Source organism: Lepisosteus platostomus, chromosome 11 (genome assembly GCF_059453375.1).
Source record: "Lepisosteus platostomus isolate fLepPlt1 chromosome 11, fLepPlt1.hap1, whole genome shotgun sequence".
Classification (NCBI taxonomy): domain Eukaryota; kingdom Metazoa; phylum Chordata; class Actinopteri; order Semionotiformes; family Lepisosteidae; genus Lepisosteus; species Lepisosteus platostomus.
This window is the reverse complement of record NC_142621.1, coordinates 29,598,298-29,618,839: the sequence shown is the minus strand read 5'-3', so window position 1 is coordinate 29,618,839 and position 20,542 is coordinate 29,598,298. Positions and strand designations below refer to the sequence as shown.

Below are 20,542 nucleotides of genomic sequence, written 5' to 3'. Positions count from 1 at the left end.
GTTGAAAATTTATTTTGTGTATTTAATTTTGTCCTCTTTTATATCTGATTGCAAAGCGATATCCTTGAATATGAACTGAAACCGATTTTTATAACTCTAAACTGGGGTCACCAAGTGTCACAATAATTAATTACTGGCTTTACCACTGCAGTCTTTGTAGTCATTTGTACATGCTTTCCTCAAAAAGTACTGTCAGAACCATGTGCCCTTTCTTCCCACTGCGAGTCCTGCAGCTCCTACTGTACGTGACTGACCACAACTTAATCTCGCTGGCATCCTAGTCATAGTCACAGGGATCACTGACTTATAGATGTAACTAAATTGTATAATAGCTGTATAATTGTATAATAACTGAAATAAAAACTATATTTGCAGTGGGTAGCAGCCCATCTTTACTGTCCCTAACCTCATCGATGTACAGTTTAAGAAAGGCAGGGGAAAATAACAGTTAAGAAGGGTATGTTATCTCTGCTCTAAAAGGATCAGTCATGTACTGTTTGTTTGTATTTAAGAAGCCTTAAACAATAATTGAAACATAGGACAGTAACATCACAGATGCTGAAGGTTGTCCTTTATTCCTCCTTCTATGTAGTGTACTTTTGGCACTTTCCTGCCTTATCCCTCTCAACTGCTTTGAAATAATGCCATAATTTTCAGTGATTGTAAGATGATGGTATTCCAGATTGTGACTGTTATGTGCAGAATACATCTCTATACAGTACATACTGTATGAGTAATACCACAATTGTCTCCTAATGAAAAATTTCCAACGCGTGCAAAGGGAATATATAGAAAGAAGTTCAGATGGAGAAATGACGTGATCTGAAAGGGATAAATATACAGTATTTCTGGAGAAGACATCAGTTTTCATTAGTGGATTTTAAATCCACCATGCATGAAAGCTACTTTACAGATATTTGCAATTTTAATCAATGAACAACATTGTTGTGTAAAACACCATTTCAACCAATAAAAGCAAAATTACAAATTTAATATTTTATTTTGGCTGCATATTCACTAATGTATGTAAAATCCATTTCACATAAAAACATTCTTGAAGCCTAAGTCTTATTCCACATTTCCTCAGTGGTGTATCTTCTATTACATGTGCTCTGTCTGGAATAAGCACCTCTCTGTGTTTGCAGTGAGTTTAGTCTCAGCTGAATAGTGTTCAACTGAAGTTAAAGGTGTTAGTACTATGAACAAGCACCATACAATTACAATGCAACACTACAATTTTAAACTTTTACAGTACGGTGTACTGTAATGATGATACAGTAATAGTGTCATTATGTATTATTACAGTAGTTTAATAATAATGTGCAAACCATTTTTATAGAACTTATGGACATTTTGGCCTATTAAGGTTATCTGGAATGTAGTAGTTGCTTAAGTTGGAGAGTTCCTATACTGAATATGCTTGCTTTGATTTTATATTTTCAAAGAAATGCTGTTTGTCACTTTAATTTACTTTGTGGCAGCCTCCACTATTTACACATACTGAAAATACATTTCCTGTGTGAGAGGAACATTACATTTAAATAGTTAATTAGAAAAGTTAATTGGTCTTTTTGAGATAACAAATTATCCAGTAATTTTAATAAAAAATAAAAATACTGTATACAGTACATAAAAACAACTATCACAGAGCATGAATTTGTATATTTAATTCTGATAATTACTAACCTTAGTATTATGCTGAACAAAACTGTAAAGTAAAAAAAAAAGGAAACTACCAATTTCTAAAATGTAGGATGCATTTAATTTTAATACATTATTGCTAAGATCATATTAGAACCAACTGGACAGCTTTTAACCCAACAAATTAACTTCTCCTAGTATTTGAAATAGGCAGACAAGCGGTTGCTAACTCATATTCCAAAGGGTGCTTTATCCCTATTTTTAACAAAACAAAAGCCTGAACTAGAAAAAAAAACACAACAAACTCTTGAAAATCCGCAGTACTCCTCTGAAAAAACTCAGTTTATGACAGGGCTCTTGTAAGCCTGCAGGTTAGCGTGGGACTTAGAGAGAGTGAGTAATGGAGGGCTCTCAGTGGCTGAAGAGTTCTCAATGTGGGCTGAACAAGCACAAAAAGACTCAAACAGGGGATAAGCTGCCCACTGTCCTGAATCTCTCTCCCTACAAGCACCATACTGGCTCTGTGTAGCTTTAACTACCTTAACCACAAACATACAGGATTGTATCAGAAGAAGCCCAGTGACATAAACTGATGCACTATTTTCTGAGTGGAGAGGGAATTGCTTGAGGTCAGAACAACTGCCATGTCCAGACTTTTTCCGGAGGAATCCCTCTTTTGGTCATACTAAAGAATGGCAATGTAATTTGGATTGCCTCTGCCATTCTATCAGATACATTTATTTTTTTCGGTTATATACTGTACTGTAGGTGCCAGTCTTGTAGCTGATTATTTTTAATCTTGAAATCAAAACTGTTCACTTTCCAACTCAGTGCTTATCATATCTCCATGATCTCCATGATGTCTAGAATAGTTTTGGCATTACTAGAACATTTTTCATTCTGAACTCTTATTTTTGGAACAACTGAGTGATTTTCTGCAAATCCCCTTCTGCTGGTATAAGGCCTCTATAAAACTAGTATGAGTCTCCACACAGAAAAGAACTGTTCAGGTTGCACAAACATTTCTACACCACTGGCACAGTTCTGTATGGGTTCCTGCCGTGGATCAAACCAAGGCACCAGCCAGTGTTGAATTTCAGCCTTTATGTTTTTGACCTTTATGAAAGAACTCATCATGTCCTCTGCTGTAGATAACGGCTCAGACAAAGACTTGTGAAACTTAAATATTTTTACTGTCTTATTTACTGCCTTCCTTGTGGGTCTAGAGTATATTTGTATGTACTGTAACTACTATTTGCTTGGAGAGGTAGTAGACCCAGGAACTGCTGAAATTCATGGAAGGAAGTAGACTCTACACATTCTGGTACCTGTCACAGAGTGGGGGACCTTGAAGGGTGCAGCTAGACTCCAGGAGAAATCCAGAGAGTCTGAGAAGTACACGTGATCAAGAGCTGGAAGAGAACAAGCAACTGACCAGGCAGAGGTGTGTGTGTTTATCTTTTCAGTGTTTTGGTAAAACTTATAATTAGCTCAGTGGCCTTGTTGATAGTTAGGGACTCCAAGAAGATGAGTCAGAGCTTCAAAGAAGGATCTATGAATTGTTTTTAATATGTTTGGTTATGTTCTACACTGCAAATACAAGCACTATATGACTGGTTTGGGGTGTTTGTTTACTGAGATGCAGCCTAAGTAAAATTACCCATGACACTACTCTACCCGATGTGGTGTTGCATATGGTGGAGGATGTGGGCAACAGCTTGAGCAGTCATTGTGTAGCATGGTTACAGAAATTGCCACAGCAATTGAAAGAAAAAGGAGTCACAACTCAAGTCCTTAATTCTGCCTGGCTGCGCTTCCCAGGTTCTGTTCCGTTGCTTAGGTTGCAGAACCATAAGGTTCATAAGGTGTCACACACTTGCTGTTATATGGTCACCTAGCCAAATAACAGTAGGTTCTAGACTGATCAGGTGATGGTGTGCAGCTGATCATCCTCCACAGGCCACTGGGGGACAAAGTGGGGAGAAAAATCCTCCAATTTGCTCCCCTCCTGCTGTGTTTCTACAATATAGATACTGTAAGTTTTGTAGAAATCTGACCATTCATTCTTTAATTTTCTAACGGCTTCTTCAAAATCAGGGAACCATGGCTAGTGAAAACAATAATACAAATAACAAAAGCAATATTTTTGCAGGCATTCTAATTGACTAAGATAATCCTAGTTTTAAAATATCAAGTGGTGCATTGAGCCTGTTAACTGTTATATTTATTATTTTTACTCACAAATGGTAGTATGATTTCCCACAGTCTATGATCACCAACTGCTTCACCAACAAAATGGCTGATGTGGACACTGTGATGGCACAGTCATCAGATTGATTAAACTCACTCACATTTCCACTATACATTTTAGAAGTCAGCTCAGTCACACCTCTAGCTTGAGTTTGTCTATACCTGCTATAGGAGTCAGCTCCAATGGGGACTGGACGCCGGTCACTTCAATGACAATGCTGGCATTTAGTGAAGGCTTGTCTTGGTTCAACAAGGCAGGATTATTTTCAGATTCGCTCATTCCCACGGTGTCGGGGGGGACTTCCCCACCAGTCTCAGGTTTCATTGTGGTGTCTTTAGAGGGCTGGAGAGGGGGGTTGTCACTCTTCAAGACCTCATTAACATCTTGTTCCTCCATTTTGGGCGAGTTTGTCACAGGCTTGGTTTCGGTCGGCTCGGGGGTGGTTTCATTTAACCTACTGGGATACAGGAAATTGAATTGAAAGAGAGCTATGTTATGTTTGCTAATTGACATAGCCCTCTTGTACTCTGCATTTAATATAGTAAGGTATTATAATTTGTTGGCTTTCCAATTGCAGTGCACATGCTTTTTGTGCCACGCAGTTCACTTCAAGGCACATTGTCTAGCCTCTATATCTTAAGGTGTACTTTGGAAGAATAACAGAATATATACTTTACAGTATGTACAGTACCTGTATATGCAGTCAATTTGCTTTCCTTACCTTTGCTCGCCCTCACACTCTATTTTGCCATTCCCCCCATTCTTTGCCTCTCCCAAATCTCGCTCCGGCTCCTCCAGCCTCCTCTCCCGACTGACGGAACGGCTGCCCTCGCTGTGGGGCGAGTCCTTGCCCTTCCCTTCCATTCGCTCTCGGTGGCGGTGTCTGCTGCTCCTGCGAGCCCTCGCCCCCTCTTCCGTGGCTGCCCCCTCTCCTAACGCCATGCGGTTCCGGCGGGTCGAACGATGGCTCCTCTCTCCATTGGCTCTGGGGCTCTGTCGGCCTTCCTTGGGGGGCTGGCAGTGGTTAGTGATTCCAAGCTTCTCCTCGGGGCCTGGAAGGGGCTCCGGCTCAGGGATAGGGGGTTCAGGGATCCGTCTCAAGCTGTCTGTGGCTATGGGTTTCCTATGTCTTGGGCAGCTGGCTGACCTCTCCAGATCTTCACCGGGATTGCTGAAAAGAATCTCCCGGCTAGACATCTGCCTTCGCCTCCTCAGCTGACTGGTTCTCTGCTCCCATACTGACATGGTCATTCTCCTTCTCCTTTCTCTCCTGGACATAAAATAGTTAGGGGCATTCAGCGGCTGGGCGTCGGGCAGAGCTTCTAGATTCCCAACGGCCTCGATCTTAAAGGTGTGTCTACTTCTGTGGATTGCTCTTTTCCTATACAGAAAGGGCCTTTTTCTCCTGGTGGAACAATGGGAATAAAATTGAAGTTAATAACAGCAGGAGAGAATCACTACAAGACACATCATTTATTCTAATTATTTTCAACGTCATAAAACACAAGTAATACACTCTAAGACCTGTTTTCAAGTGTTTTGTTTATGGTCCAGTACAAAATGTTTGAAACATAATCCACTGTTAGTGCTGTTATATGAATAAATATAGATTTTAACATATTTTGTTGTAGATGTTCTTAGTGTATGGCACCTTATACATGTATGCATTTCTATTGTCTAGTACAGAAAGAAATGTACTGGAGTGGAAAAAACAAAAATCCTGAAAACTGATTTACAGTTCTGATTTTCAAAGCTTGGTAAATTATGTTAAAAGAATACCCATCTAACAAAAAAAAATGCTAGAGAAAAGTATTAAAGAAACACATCAAAATGCAAGTTAAACATAACAAAAATAATAGTTAAAACGGAGAAATGCAGAAAGCACTGTAACAGAAGCTGTGGGGGGATACAAATACAGGTTTAAAGTTTAGATAATTAAAAAAAGAGAGAAAAGAAAAGACATTTACCGAGTTAAGAAAATCAGGCAGGCTGTGTTGTAATTAAAATGAACATACAGCATTACTTACTCGTACTTGCACTCTTGTGTGGTCCGTGTAATCAATGAGCGATTGGTTGAAAACAAGACATTAGTGTTGTTGTGAACAGAGACAAAACAACCCCAGTGACACAGTCCAAAAGGAAAAAACCTTTCTTTCTAAAATGTAGGCCATAGTCGAGGGCCATGGAGTGTGCTATCCACTCACAAAGATTTAAATGGTATACTGGATTAAGGGCCTCTAATTCTTCAGGCCTTAATGATATGTTTTGTTGTTTGTTTCATAAAAGCCAACGTTTGTTTTGTAGTTACAAAGAAAAAATAACATTTAATGCTTTAATAATACCTTAACAGTTATTACAGTTATTACTAGCTTACAAGTGAAAGACTATGGTTAACAAGATATTATAGTTCTTCGGGAGTAAACACCCATGAATTGAACACATTTTTCTACAGGTATTTTTATTTAGGATACACAAATATCTTAAACAGGTAGTGTATCACATGAGGTCTAAACACGGCAGAAAATCTATTGAGAAAGCTCTAAAAACCAGAAGCATTAAAAATTTAAAATATTTTATATTAAAATAGTTAAAATTCTGAAATATTGGGGATTTTTTTGTTTTGTTTATAAAGTTCTTCCATCTTTACAGCCTGCGCTTTGGTTAAGGTTACATTCTATGTAAGACTAAAGCTATTTAAAGTATAGTCCTATCGCTATAATGTTTTAGACGATATAAGGACTATAAGTATGTTAAAACACATTGGTCTGTATCACTGGGAAGGCAAAGAGCCACATGACAACAAGATGGAAGCAATATCAGATCAGAACAAAAGATATAACATCAATAGGTGCAACATAAAAAATCTATATAGTTATACAAACATGAAATCTTAATCTAAAATGCTTTTGGAATGTTAGACTGTCAGATATGGAACAGGGATAAAACAAATGTAGGTGATGCCCATTATCCAAACATAAAGCACCAGCCAATATCCCTTATAAAGAGCTGTGGTAATTTACAGATTCATGTTTACAAGGGAACATACGTATTTTGTTCATGCTGGTCACTTTCATGCACTGTGATTTATCAGGGTAAATCATGGTTTCAGACATGCTGCACTTTGTCTTCTCTGTGCTTTAACATGCGATTTTAGTTTTATTTTTCACCATGCTACATGTGCACTCTTCTCTTGGCTTAGACCATCATGTACCACAGCCTTCTTTTCTAAGAGATATCAGAGTCAGAGAGATATTAAGTTATAGTAAGTAAAGTTGTTTTTGTACGGCCAATAATAAGTAGGTTAAGTTAAAAATCACAGATTCAGATTTTACAGTAGAAACTGTGCAATGCTGCAGAGTGGACATGGGCTTCACATGAACAAGGTGGATAACTAAATCTCCTGCAGGAGTTTCCTACAAGAACCTTAAATGCATGTGGTTGGGATCATGGACAATCTGTCCAGCTAGTTGCAGGTGTGTTAATATTAAATATTGCAAGGTCAACCAAGGCTAGTACTTAAAACTATGGAGCACACTTAATGTGTCAAAAATCTTTACAACATCATCTTGTTTACCACAAGCCACCCTGCTTTTTTGGATACAGTACATTAGCTAAGACAGAAATATAGTGTAAGTTACAGTACAGTGGATAGCTATCACATAATACAATTTCATTCTCACTCATAATTGAATAGTCACAGAATTTCATTATTAAAGCTACATATAAGCATTGAGGAAGTACTTTAAAGTTTACCCTGATACATTTTCAGTTATTTTGCAGTTCACCATGCTCATGCAATGGTTACATGTGCTACTGTATATCCAGACTTTCAGGTTTTCAGCGTGCGAGACTATCTGACCATGCTAGCCCATGCTCCACCATGCTTCTATTGCATTTTTTCCTTCATTTTTCATTGTACAGTATATCATGGTAAACTTTTTCTGAAGAGCACCCTTTAGGAAGCCAAGGCCATCAGAAGTGCTGTGCAGTTTTAGCTGCATCTCCCATTTGAGCATATGAAAGCAGAAGTCGCCTGTACTGTACTGTGCTGCTCAGAAGACAAAAAGACAGACGCGGTGCCTTAAAACACTTTCAATGGAGCCAGAGGACAGCTGAGAGCATCGGCGCTGACCAGTTGTTTTTTGTAAGAACATTTCTTGTAGGATCTCTCAGGAAAATTCAAGTTAGTGACAGCAGGGATGCCCAAACTACAGTTCATTCACAAAGTACAGTAAATACATTCACCAGAGAAATATTCTCTGGATAAAACATACAATGACAATTTAGATGTCACTTTAAGACCAAATGACCTCATATTAAGATTATTTTTTCAGGTAGTCTGCAATATTTATTTAAGTTTGTGCTTTTAATCTAAAAATTAATCAAAGGTCTTACAGCTTCAGGGTCTTGGTCTCGGTTTCCTCCGACCTTGCCAAAGACATGCAGGCTGGGCTTGACTAGGGACACTAAATTGTCCCTTTCTCTATGGCCCAGTAATGAACTGGCTTCCAATAATGGTATAGAACAGTTTTCAGCTCTTGACCTCTGCCATGTGCCCTATTCTTTCCAAACAGATTTCAACTTGTTTACCAGGATCAGTGGCTGATGGGGATTATGTATGAGGACTCGATGAGGACTGTTGAATGACATCTGCCATGGACTAAAATATACGGAGAATGCCTGCCAATCTTTATCCAAGCAAGCCCCAAGAGCCTGCTGAGCTGATGGATGAGTCTGAGAATGATCTTATATTAATCTATGAAGCTAGAGCAGGAAGTTAATGCAATGACAGCAAAGCGATGGCTAAGTGTTGGTACAAATTTCTGTGATCAAAGCAGAGGCACTTGTACAATTTTACTAGATAAAACTCTGTCAAAACTAAGTTACTGTGCGCTATGCTTTTGGTCTTCTTTGCCTTCCTCCATTTTATTTACAGGTTTGAGGTTTACAGGTTTTTTTAACCTACTATTTTTAGGACAGCACAACCATGGCTGGATGTGTTTAATCAACTTATAGTACCATAAATAAATAAATGTGCTTCCATACAGTGATGTGTATGACTAGGTAGGTGTAACATTTGATTGATCCTTTATGGATTTATTGCAAAAGGATGGTTGCTTTTGAAACATGGATAACAACTAAGTAATACTTGCATTGTTATACAGACCAAACATTTGTTTTCTAACTGAAGCATATAGAATGTTAACTTTCAGAAATCCCAGCTTGTCTTCAATTTCCCATTTCCTGCTGGCACCTGGGAAACGGTCTCTATGACTACCAGTTAGATTCTTTCTCCAGCAAGGCACTGGGAAGTCTGCCGGTAGCCATGGAGACATGTCAATTTTAAAGCTGTTCAGAGTAAATTATACAGGATAAACACAAAAAAGTGAAGATGCACTGCCTCTTGAGTTAAGTATTTGCATTTTGTCTGAAACCGATCTACCAGAAGAAAAGCCATTTAAAAATAAAAATAAAGATGACAGACTTTAACCCCTTTCTGACTCTAAGTACAGCAGCAGATTTTCAAAACTACACATTCAGCCCTCCGATTCATGTCCATAATATCTTTCTGTATACTTTTGATCCAAAGAACAACAAATACAGACAAGGATCCTGTTAAGCCATACTAAACATATTTGAGTTCCTGCCTTCTAATTTCTGCTGAAAAGAAGCCAGGCCAGTTCAAAAAATTGTTTGGGCATCCCTGTTTGGGGGGATGTGTTAGAGGAATTAGAAAGGAGGGAAGAGTGAGGGTTTGTTCCACAGGGTTTCACAAAATGACCTTTGAACCATACCCTAAACTCACAATTCCTAAGTCTCGACTTGTTAACACTGCCTTATTTCATCTGCCTGAAACAATTTGGTTTCCATTTCTCATCAAAGTTCTTCTCAAGAACAATCCAAGCTGAAAAGTGTGCTAGTTTAACCAAACTGGGAATTTTGCTGTTTTTCTTAAGTTTTACAGAAATTAAGAATTTCTTAATGCTGTGAGATTATTGTTACTGTTCTCGATAAAGGGCTTATAGAGAAACCTCAGTTGAATTCAGTCCTCCACTTGCATGTTGCTATATGCATAATAGATTTATTTTTAAATTTAACTTAACTTTCAAAAATGTAATTAGCATGAATGCTAGCAAGGTAAAAAGCAATTAACATTACAAAACAATCTCATTAATGCTCATAGAGACAGCTCCATGTAAAGTATGATGTACCCCTTGCAGAAAAGAGTGCCTTGTTAGTTACAGGCCTGAGCTATGGCAAACTTCTTCAATTGATTAAGGAGAACAGAGGAGGTCCCCTGAGCTGCCTAGATCCCAGCATCCAGGCAAAGGGATTCTTCTGGTAAATGGTGGGAGGTGATGGTACTGTGGGATCCAGAAAGAGCATATCAACAAACATCAGGCAAAGACAGGCATCGAGAGATAACTCACTCTGCTGCCATGAGGTACGGGGCTGACATGGGGCTGACTTCCTTTGCTTTCTGCAGGGCATGCTTTTGATTGAAGGCCTCCTCTTCCTCTTCTTCATCCTGATGAAGAAAACCAGTTGAACACAATGAACCAGTTTCTATCAAAAATGACTTTCCCTTCCACTTTGCTCTTCAGGGTAGGCTCATGGAACATTGCCCTCACTGGGACATATCATGAGAGAAAGTACCAAGCAGAACAAACATGATTTACTGTACATGACAGACCATATGCTGGAAGAACACATTTACTTGCACTATTCAAATCTGTGTGTATAGCAAATATATACAGTATATATGGGCTATTGGAATTCTCTTCTATTAGGTTCCTTGCATGGCCAAAGTAAGGCACTACAAAAAGCAGTGATTCAAGACAGCCTGATGTTTCAATACCAAAGAACAGCAATCAGACCTGCTTAGTACAAGTATCCAGTTAAATGACATGATGGATAGGTAGTTATAAACCTCCTGCATTTACTGTATTTTGTGATTTTGATTTCAACCAGCACCCTCTAAGCTCTAGGTTACCATCTCCATGCTTTAAAAATAATCTGTTTGTGATCTCTATACTGTACCTCCCTCATTCTTCACATCACCAAATCACACACGTCAAGACATTTACAGTACTACTTTGAGACTCATTTAGAGTCTTTCTGATCACCTATTAAACAGGAGACATTTTTGTGGGAGTAGGAAAGATACCTTGCCATGCTATTGAAGCTTATTTGCTTACTTTGTCAATCTGATAAGAATGATAAGAAAAGAATAATTCTTACCTTGGTCAGTTCCTGGGCATTGGCCAAATTGTCCACAGCGATGGCCAAGAACACATTCAGCAATGTGTCTGTTCACAGAAACATCAAGGAACTCTGCAACATGACTCCTAAAAACTCCTAAAAGTACTCACTATAAAATCGTGTAACCAATACTGTAAAAACATTTAATTTAATAATTCTGTGGCTTCAAAAAGTTTTTCACTGAGAAATGACTGCTTTATAATCCTCTTGCAAAACTAAATACACTACACAAGCATCAACAAATGATAATATTTAGCCTGAAGTTCAGCTTTTGTTATGACACTTGTACAAGCTTACTATGGTGAATTCAATATGGTATTAACAAACGTCTAGATGTCCTATGACGTCAGCTGTCCTACCAGGAGCTGCACTATTCTTTACTATACCATAATGGGCCATGAATAAACCTTGCTGTATAACCTGTAGTATAGTAAATTATTTAGACGAATTTATTAAGGTGTATTGCAGTATTCCTATTTCCAAAAGCAATAATCCACAATGAAGGAATGTTAAAATCTTAGGAAACTAGAAAAACTCAGGTAAAATCATAGAAAACCATGTCAAACTGTCACTGGGGACATTGCTAAAGCAGTGGCTCTCAATCCTGGTCCTTTGGGATCTCATCACCTGTTGGTTTTGATTTCAACTGGGCTCTTAACTACTGGTGCAAATTGGTGCCTGTGACTGATCTGCTTCCTTGTTTAGACTGTTTCCGTACTGAGACCTTGGTTCCAAAATACCCATTATAAACTATGTTATTCAAATGCCTTCAAAATAAATGACTTAATGTAACCTCTCTTCATCATGAAAATTAATAATCTGCAAATAATTAATGATTTCCAGACTGAACAGCTTTAAATAGATGATCAATTTATGACACCACTCGGGAATGATAATGCATGGCACACTCCCACTTTTTGTCCTTTTTAAATCTAGTCTTTAGCTGAGACACTCGAATGTAATTCTGAACCTCAAAAATTGGGTTCATACAAATCCTAAAAAGTGGCCAGAAAATTTTAAGAGCCAAAAGAAAATTCAACAACACACCTAAAATAGAAAACTGTAATCAAACAGTCTGTGATTAAAAACTGGAGCACAAATCAGAAGACGCAATGGTTGCACAGAACTTGGATTGAGAACCACTGTACTGTACCAAAGAAATTAATAAAATGCACATGATGAAACATGGAGTTTTTATTATAATAGTATAAAGCATACCCCAATTTGGACAACCACAATACAGGGGAATAAGTCAATTTCTTTATGGAAATTAGGAAATTAAGAAACAATAAAATCACAGGAGACACAACTGATGTGTTTTGGACTTCTTCAGAGAAAGAATGGAAAACAACTGAAAAAGAAAAAACATATCTTTAAAAGTGTCAAAAAGATAGTTACACAGAACAAGTGTTTCAAATTAACAAAGAAATACTAGAATCTAGCATTGAAAAGCAGCAAGCATTAACTGTATACTCTTATCGAGCAGCAACAAGCAAATATAAAAAGATTTAATTGAAGTGTATTGAAATTCATATTATTATCAAACTATAATAATACCATTTTAAGCAAAATGTACTGTTATCACTTAAAACAGTAGTTTCTATTTGTGATAATACCCAGTGCAGAGTATTCAGGTAACTTAAGCAGCTGAATGAATACAAGAAACACATCTCATTCTTCAGAACCAGACATCTTATATTTACAACTGCTGTGCATTTAACATGGGAAAAGGATACAGTTTCCAAACAGAGTGAGCACAATGAAGTATATAGAGGACCACATGCCCGACCTCACTCCCCCCTGTGAGCGGATCCCATTGTACATCACTTCATTCCAGTCCTCTCCAGTCAGGATCTGTGTACATAGACACACATTCCCTGTCTGTGGCACATTCAGAGCATATCTGGAATGCTCAAGAGCTCAATTGCTTCATCTGCCTTTTCTGTTTCATCTGACTTCAGAGAACCTAGACAGCAATTCCAAACCCACATGTATCACATTACCAAGATTATTTGTTCTTCAGGTGTGTGAATTACTGTCTCTGTTTGACATAACATAACCCAGATGTCTGATTTTATTTTTTTTGCAAATTGATGTAATATTATTTTAAACCAAAGTACGCTTGCACTTGATTTTTGCAAACCCGCAGTAGAAGTGATTCAACATCAGATTTGGTCAGTGCTGAGAAATCTTCTGGGAGTAAACAAGTCTGTCAGAACTAAAAATGTGCTTTTAGATATCAGAGTAAGTCAGACTTTCCACAAACCCTCAGAGTACTGTGAGGTCTTTAAAAACAACTTATCATCAATAATTTAGCCAAACCTGGAACACTGTCATAATCGCTGCTGGAAATGTGTCAAAGTTGGTCGGAGTATAATCCTCAAAGATGAACCTATAGTGAATGAAGACAAAAAACAAACAAACAAACAAACAAACAAACAAACAAACGTTTAGGAGCACAGAAAATCTTTCCACAATAGGAAATCACTTTTTAGTCAAAATGTCTACTTAATGTGGTGTTAGTAATGAAGCTTAAAATGATTCTTTTTGTGAAACAAAGCCACTGTTGCTATAGCTGTCAAATTATATCTCCAGGTGGTGTAGCTATTTCTAAAGCTGTCACTACAATGAAAACCTTGTTTTGTGATCTGTGAGTGCTCTCATCTGCATTAATCACTCAAAAATACAAAAAGGCAACTAGTATCGTTGAAATCACAATTTCTGTGGATTTCAAGTTATGTGGTTCTTGTGACAGTTTGGATTACCTTCCATGTTGATGACCTAATACTTTGTTGATACTTTTACTGGTCCATGGATTTCACTTGGATCAATTACATCTGTTCTTTAATATCATCACTGTAATATTTTAAACATTTTTAACATTTAGTAATAAGTACTTTAGACTTCAATTATTTTCCTTTATATGCTTTGACAGTTGTTGTTTTTAAAGACCCTGACGTTCTTGCCAATGGATTAATAAATAATAAGTGCACCATTACTGTTCTATTTCAGTTCACATTATTTTTAACTGGGTTATATGCAAGGCTTTCCATTAAATCAAATGCACTTTACTTCCTGAAATGTGTTTAGGCTTTGCATCCAAATTTGACCTAATTCACCAACAAAGGACTCACTAAAGAAGAGTCTTACAAATACCATAATGGTCAACGGCTCTTCTAACAATCACTGCATTATAGTTACCTGCCACCAAAAAGCTGCATTCCCAGCAGGGCAAAGACCACAATGAAGAGGAAGAGCAAGAAGAGCAGGCTGATGATTGATTTCATGGAGTTCATCAGGGATACAACAAGGTTCCTTAGAGAAGCCCAGTACCTGGTGCAGGGGACACAACACATGATTTAGAGGTCTGAGGTGGGCAGCTGCTCAGCTTTCACACTGTGGAACACCAATTTTGAGTTACAACGTTGTATATTAAGAGTGACAATTGCTTTAGCATTATACACCGCCATGAAGGAATATTTTAAAAATATGGGCAATGCACATGCATACCTGCAGGAAGACAGATGGCTTTTTAAAGCCAAAAACTGAAATCCACACCCACTCTTTAAAAGAAACAATTATTTGAGTAGTTCTTGCTTATAGCTTTACATAAAAGACACATGGGAACAGGACAGTGTACCACAGTGTGAAAGCTATTCATTCAACTTTTGAGAAGTGCTGTCAGATGAAAAGCTGCTGGAATGTATACTCATACAATCCTCTGAAAGAAGAGTACAAAGCGTGCTGTGAAACAGGGCAAACAGACTCACTACAATTCTACACTTCCACACCTTCTCATTCTCAAGCTGTCAGCAGTTAATAAAAAGAAGGAGCATTATCAAATGTGGTTAAAACATTTTAAGTTTGGCATTCATATTGTAGCGTTTACAGGCTCTTCTCAGGACTTATAAGACTACACAGGACACTAGAACTACTATTACATTATTTACACAGGTAGGGTCAGCCGCTGGTCATCGTGCTGAACCTCAGACTCTCCCGGCTACAACTCCCAGCATGCCCAGCAGTACTATGAGCGCCTAGGGGCACTTCCTCCTCACCACCAGGCGAGGGCATTACAATATTATATATTTATACAGTAATACTTTAGGGGGAAAAAAGTATTTAAACCAATGATATGCAGCTTTCTGTACATAACATGTGGACCATCCTTGAGGAACTCAAATGGCAGACTAAATGTGTGGTAACAATCACTCCTTGATAAAGGCAACAAACGTGATGGGTTATATATGAAAGGTAGATTGGGAGCACAGTCAAAAGGAAATCCGAAGTAAAAAAACTGAACAAGGTCCTCATTTAACACCTAAATGCTGGGGATAATAAAACCACTACAGTCAAAACTATGATTAACTCTTATAATGTTGTTGGAACCCCAGAAATATGGCTAAATGAACATCTAAAATGATGGAGATAAATACAACATTAGTATATCCACACTATTCCAGAGAGACCGGAAAGATAGATGAAGGGGTAGCATAACACAACTGTATATACAGGATGAGAAAGAGTATTCAGGTTCAGGAACTAAACCTAGAGGAATCAAGAGCCTGAGAATCTACATGGGTCTGACTTCTATAAAACTGCATTCCAAAGGTGTAGTGTTAGGAGTATGCTACAGTATAGACCAACAAATGTTAATTATAACTCTACACTATATGTAAAAAACTAAAAATTTATGAGCAAAATAAGTAGTTTTTTATGAGAGCAGCAGAAACTGAAATGTCTGAAGTACAGTAGTGAGGCAACTACGATCATAACATAGCATGCTTATGTCCTGTACAGAACATACAAACTATGCAAAAGTCCAAAAGTTTATCGTTTCATGATAACAGACTTTAAAAAAATGAGACAGTTTAAGAGAAGTAAAATGGGACAAGACTGAATAGATGACAACAGTTTAAACTAATTCTGCCAGAAGCACAGAACAGATTAATCCCGAACGTGAATAAATTAAAAGCTAAATGGTACCCCACATGGTTCAACAAATCAATTAGAACAAATATAACTTTATGAAGTTATGAAAAAAAAAACAAGACCCAGTTAAATAAATGGACTACAATGAATTGTAAGCACAAATAAAAATGTGTCAAAAAAGGTCAAGAGAGAAAGGAATATTACAGAGTGAAGGGTTAAAATATCAACACATTATTGATAAATATCAAAATGTTTTTCAGTACTGCAACAGCAAAATAACAGGAAAGGACAAAATAAAATCTGGGTTATGAAAGGGAAATGACAGAGACACTGTATTTATCAAGTATTTCACTCAGGTGTTCACTAAGCAAGAAGACAACCACATGCCTCAAGCAATGCAAAGACAAAAAACATATTAGTACAAGACAGGCAGATGTGTTTCAAGTACAAGAAGAACTCAAGCTTATTAAATGTCCAATTGTAGTTACTGTCGCACTCTGCAACACTCAGTGTCTTGGACTCTGAGGGAGAGCCTGGTGAAGTGCAGTCTTGTCAACAGTTGAAGGCTGATGTTTCGAATCACCAGCTATGTGATACTGTGGTACTGAGCCATGTGTTGAGTGCTGTCATGTGTGTTTGTGATAGTGAATGGTGACAGGTGAAGAAGCAGGTAAAGAAAACTGAGCAGTCTTCTCTGGAAAGGGAACTGCATGTGAGAGCTACGAGCCCAGAGGACTTCCAATGGAAAAGATGGAATGACAATGGGATAAGGGGATATGCTGGTGGAATTCAGTGTATGTGGCATGGTGAAGCCACCAGTGTGGAATGCCTTCTCTGTTGGCCAGTCAGACTGTAGCGGGTGTCGAGACTACAGTAGTGTGATAATGTGAAGGTATGCTGTAGTGGGCATGTAGCTGTCAAACTAGAGAGCAGGAGAGTCAGCTGTGATCCCCCAGGACTGATGTAGCAAGGGTGAGGGGTTGATTATTACACTCCTGGCTCTGCCGGTTAACATGGGTATTGTGAATGTATAGTTGGGAACTGGATAACAAGAGATGCAACTGGAAGGAAGCAGTGTGGTAGGGCTGATTGGCTCCTGGCTCTGTCAGTGTACCCTGTGTGAAGACCAGAGAGTGGAAAGTGTGGCCGGAAGAACACTAACTCTGTGGAGGAAGTGTGGTGGAGTGTGCCTGTCCCAGTGCTGGCTCCCTGGCAACTAGTGACATCTGGTATGTCTCCACTGCAGGAATAGAGAAGGACCTTCTGGCAGGTGTGAGTACACTCCAGACTGTGAGGGTTGTATGTGAAAGGAAAAGAAAAAGATACTGTATAGAGGGAGAGAGGATAATCATGCTCAGATGGGTAAGAGCTTACCAAGAATGAGGTCTGTTACAGGTATTTACAGATTTTAACAAGGCTTTTGATAAAGCTCCTTATAAATCAATTTCATTTTAAAAATACAGGCAGCACAGGTTTGTTGAAATACTGTATGTGCATATAGATTAAGAGTAAAGAGTGAATTGGTCAAATACAATTTGTGTAGTATGCTATAATCACCGCTTTCTAATTTATATCATTGATGGGCATTCTGGGATGGTTAGTAATATAACCAAGATTGTAGAAAATAAAAATAGGAAGATAAGCAAACACTAAAAGAAGCAACATATGAAAGTAAAAAAGATTTAGATAAAATTTAAGACAGCACAAAAAAGTGGGCAATGAAGCATAATCCAGGGTTTTGACAAGTGTAAAACCCCGCTGCATGTACTGTAGGTACAGTAGAAAAAACATAAATTACTGTATATTGTAAATAAAAAAGGAAAATGTTTAGCTTTAAGAGACAATGCATGAAAAAGACCTTGGTGTTTTTGATGACAATTCAATATTAAATTCAATGAGGGGAAGCGCTAAAAAAGGTTAACAAAATGTAAGGATGTACAGTTGCTGAATTTAAATCATCGATGTTACAGTATGTTAAACTTGTACAATGGACTAATAAGGCCTTTTAATACTGTGTATAATTTAGTCACCATACCTTGTGGTTGGTTGTGCTGGCTAGGAAATGTAAATGTTTCTTCGAAAAAAATAACTTTTTAAATTACACATTTCATCTCACTAGAAAGAAAATAGGTAACTGCAGCATTAAAATTCAAATTTCTAATTGCCAGTTCACTCAACTCACCTGTGCAGCTGCACTAGTGGGACTTTCCTACGAAATGTGTGCTGTAAGAGCCAACTGCATGATTTTCATCCTGTGGGCTGCATAATGCTCAATGAGTTAACAATTACAGTGTGATGCAGCTGCCAGGGAACTTACTGTAAACTCACAGGAGCCCGGACTGCAATATGGTGTTATTGTTACTTGTCAATCTGAGGTTATTGAGGCCAAATGAAGCCTACCTAATCCTGGCAGTGATCCTCTAGTTATTGTACTCTTGGAAGATCCCTCTCAGAGCTGCCTAATAACTAACCCAATATTGAATCCAACAGTGTCTAAACTATCATGTACTTACAGTAACCTACAGTATATTCTGAATGATCCCCTTCAATGTTTTTACCACTTGAAAGGTCCTGAGAATCAATCCTGAAACCACTGCGAACTATACAGGAGGTACCTGAAGCACAGCTTATTTATGAAACATTTAGTGTAGCGGCTTTGAAAATTCAAATATTTCCCCCCTTCAGTACTTAAGAAACAGTTAGAATGAATCAGGATTGCAGTTAATTGCAGTTACTGTCTCTGATAAGATATTTATCTAAATTACAATTATTACCAATGGAAAGTAAGGTTGGGAATGATGATTAAAACGGATTGCATTTCACTTAGAGTAATTGCATTTAATAGCTATGTTGATATGAATGAAGAAGGCTGTGATCTAATCATATGCACTTTTTATACTTTTGATGGCATATTTCTTATATTTTAAGACATAATTGAGAGAAGACATACTGTAGTACCATACAAAAAGCATTGTGGAAAAAAAAGGTCCTTTGCATTTGTCATTGATGCTGAACATTTGCATTCCCACACACAAATTTGAAGGCTAAAAGGGTTGTTTAAAGTGTTATTTTAAATTTAAAACCTCAAATGCACACAATGGCACTTTAGCAATGTATTGGACTGCACTAAAAACAAAGCCGATAATTTCTATCTATTTTCTGGCACTAAAAACTTTGCTTCTGATATACCTATCACACAGTTCCTTTAATAGCATGGTTTCAAAACATATCTTCATTGCAAACTGTATGGCATAGACTAAAACTCAGAATCTTTATGGGATATAATTACTGTAACAGCTTCATTTGATACTGTAGGCTTCTCCAGGTAAATCAGAAGCCAGGGTGGAGTGCTGACTGAGAGAGGTCCATTGTCGTCAAACAGTCGCAGTTTCACTCTAGGAACCAAGCTCAATTAATAGTACATGTTAAACTGCAGATTTAATTTAAAAAGAAAAGACCATATACATTCATATTTATGTGTGGTAGTGGCCAGTGTCGTCTCCTTCATGTGTGTTGTTTAACTTACAGTAGATTTTTCATCTATTAAATATGGCCGTCTCTCTTAACATGGGCCTGTTATCAGGGAGGCAAAGCTATTGGAGAATAAGCAGAATAAGGACAAATTTATTATATTGTTTTCTCTTCCTGTTATCCAAATATTGGGTTTAAAATGCTTTAAAATGGTAATGTATACTGTACATACTGTTTTATTAATACAAGATTATGAAGCCTTGATTATTAAGTGTTTTTAGTTTTAAAAAAAGCAGGCATGAAGAATGTTAAAGTGAAAAGGTGCAAGCTCTGTGTTCACAGTACGATGCACACTTACAGTGCGTGTTACAATGAAGAACTTTATTGTCACTAGCCACATAGCAAGCTTTTTGGCAGCAACATGAAAAAACTCTTTTGACCAAAGAATAAGAAATCTCAGGGTTACAGTCGATCCTTTCTGGGCTGAGATGTGGTGGTTAAACACACTGACCAAGCACATGGACGATTAAAGACACTCACTTTGTGATCTTGAAGATCCTCAGCAGCCTCAGAGCTCGAAGGACGCTGATTCCGAAAGACATCCCAGGGCGAAAGAATCCCCAGACCACTTCAAAGATGCTGCCGACGATCACCTACAAAAACCACAGCAGATGCTCTCAGAGCATGTCATCCCCATGGCAAAACTTCTCCAAAGGTTATTACCACAAAATCACAGTGGAAATATTAATATTCATACCCAGGACTCATCATGGAAGGGTTATTTTTCAGCACTGTTTTACTTGAGCAGTGACATCATTTCAAAAATATTCGCTAAAAACTGTTTTACAAATTATTGTGTGAACAACGCACCCCCCCCCCCCACCAAAAAACCTAACTGCACGAAGCTATCATTCCCGCATCAGTGCAAGTGTATTACCTTATTTTAAAGGTGTTTCAGAATGGCACTTTCTGTACAGTATTACA

At 37.8% G+C, this 20,542-nt stretch overlaps 1 protein-coding gene across 8 annotated transcripts in view; it reads right to left on the bottom strand.

The window, feature by feature from the left end:
- Positions 1 to 20,542, bottom strand: part of cacna1ea (calcium voltage-gated channel subunit alpha1 Ea) — a 344,022-nt gene that overhangs the window by 54,186 nt on the left and 269,294 nt on the right. For 7 of the 8 annotated variants that reach the window (XR_015925303.1, XM_088599066.1, XM_088599061.1 and 4 more), the window contains 8 exons: positions 20,099 to 20,211; positions 14,357 to 14,488; positions 13,478 to 13,547; positions 12,892 to 13,009; positions 11,135 to 11,202; positions 10,324 to 10,421; positions 4,614 to 5,297; positions 4,054 to 4,349 (listed from right to left, as the gene is read on the bottom strand). Coding sequence is in view for 7 of the 8 variants with exons in the window: in XM_088599066.1 (XP_088455192.1) it covers positions 4,054 to 4,349; positions 4,614 to 5,297; positions 10,324 to 10,421; positions 11,135 to 11,202; positions 12,892 to 13,009; positions 13,478 to 13,547; positions 14,357 to 14,488; positions 20,099 to 20,211 (1,579 nt within the window). In the remaining variant the exon portion in view is untranslated. The remainder of the gene's footprint in view (positions 1 to 4,053; positions 4,350 to 4,613; positions 5,298 to 10,323; positions 10,422 to 11,134; positions 11,203 to 12,891; positions 13,010 to 13,477; positions 13,548 to 14,356; positions 14,489 to 20,098; positions 20,212 to 20,542) is intronic. The other variant, XM_088599063.1, reaches the window with a different exon arrangement.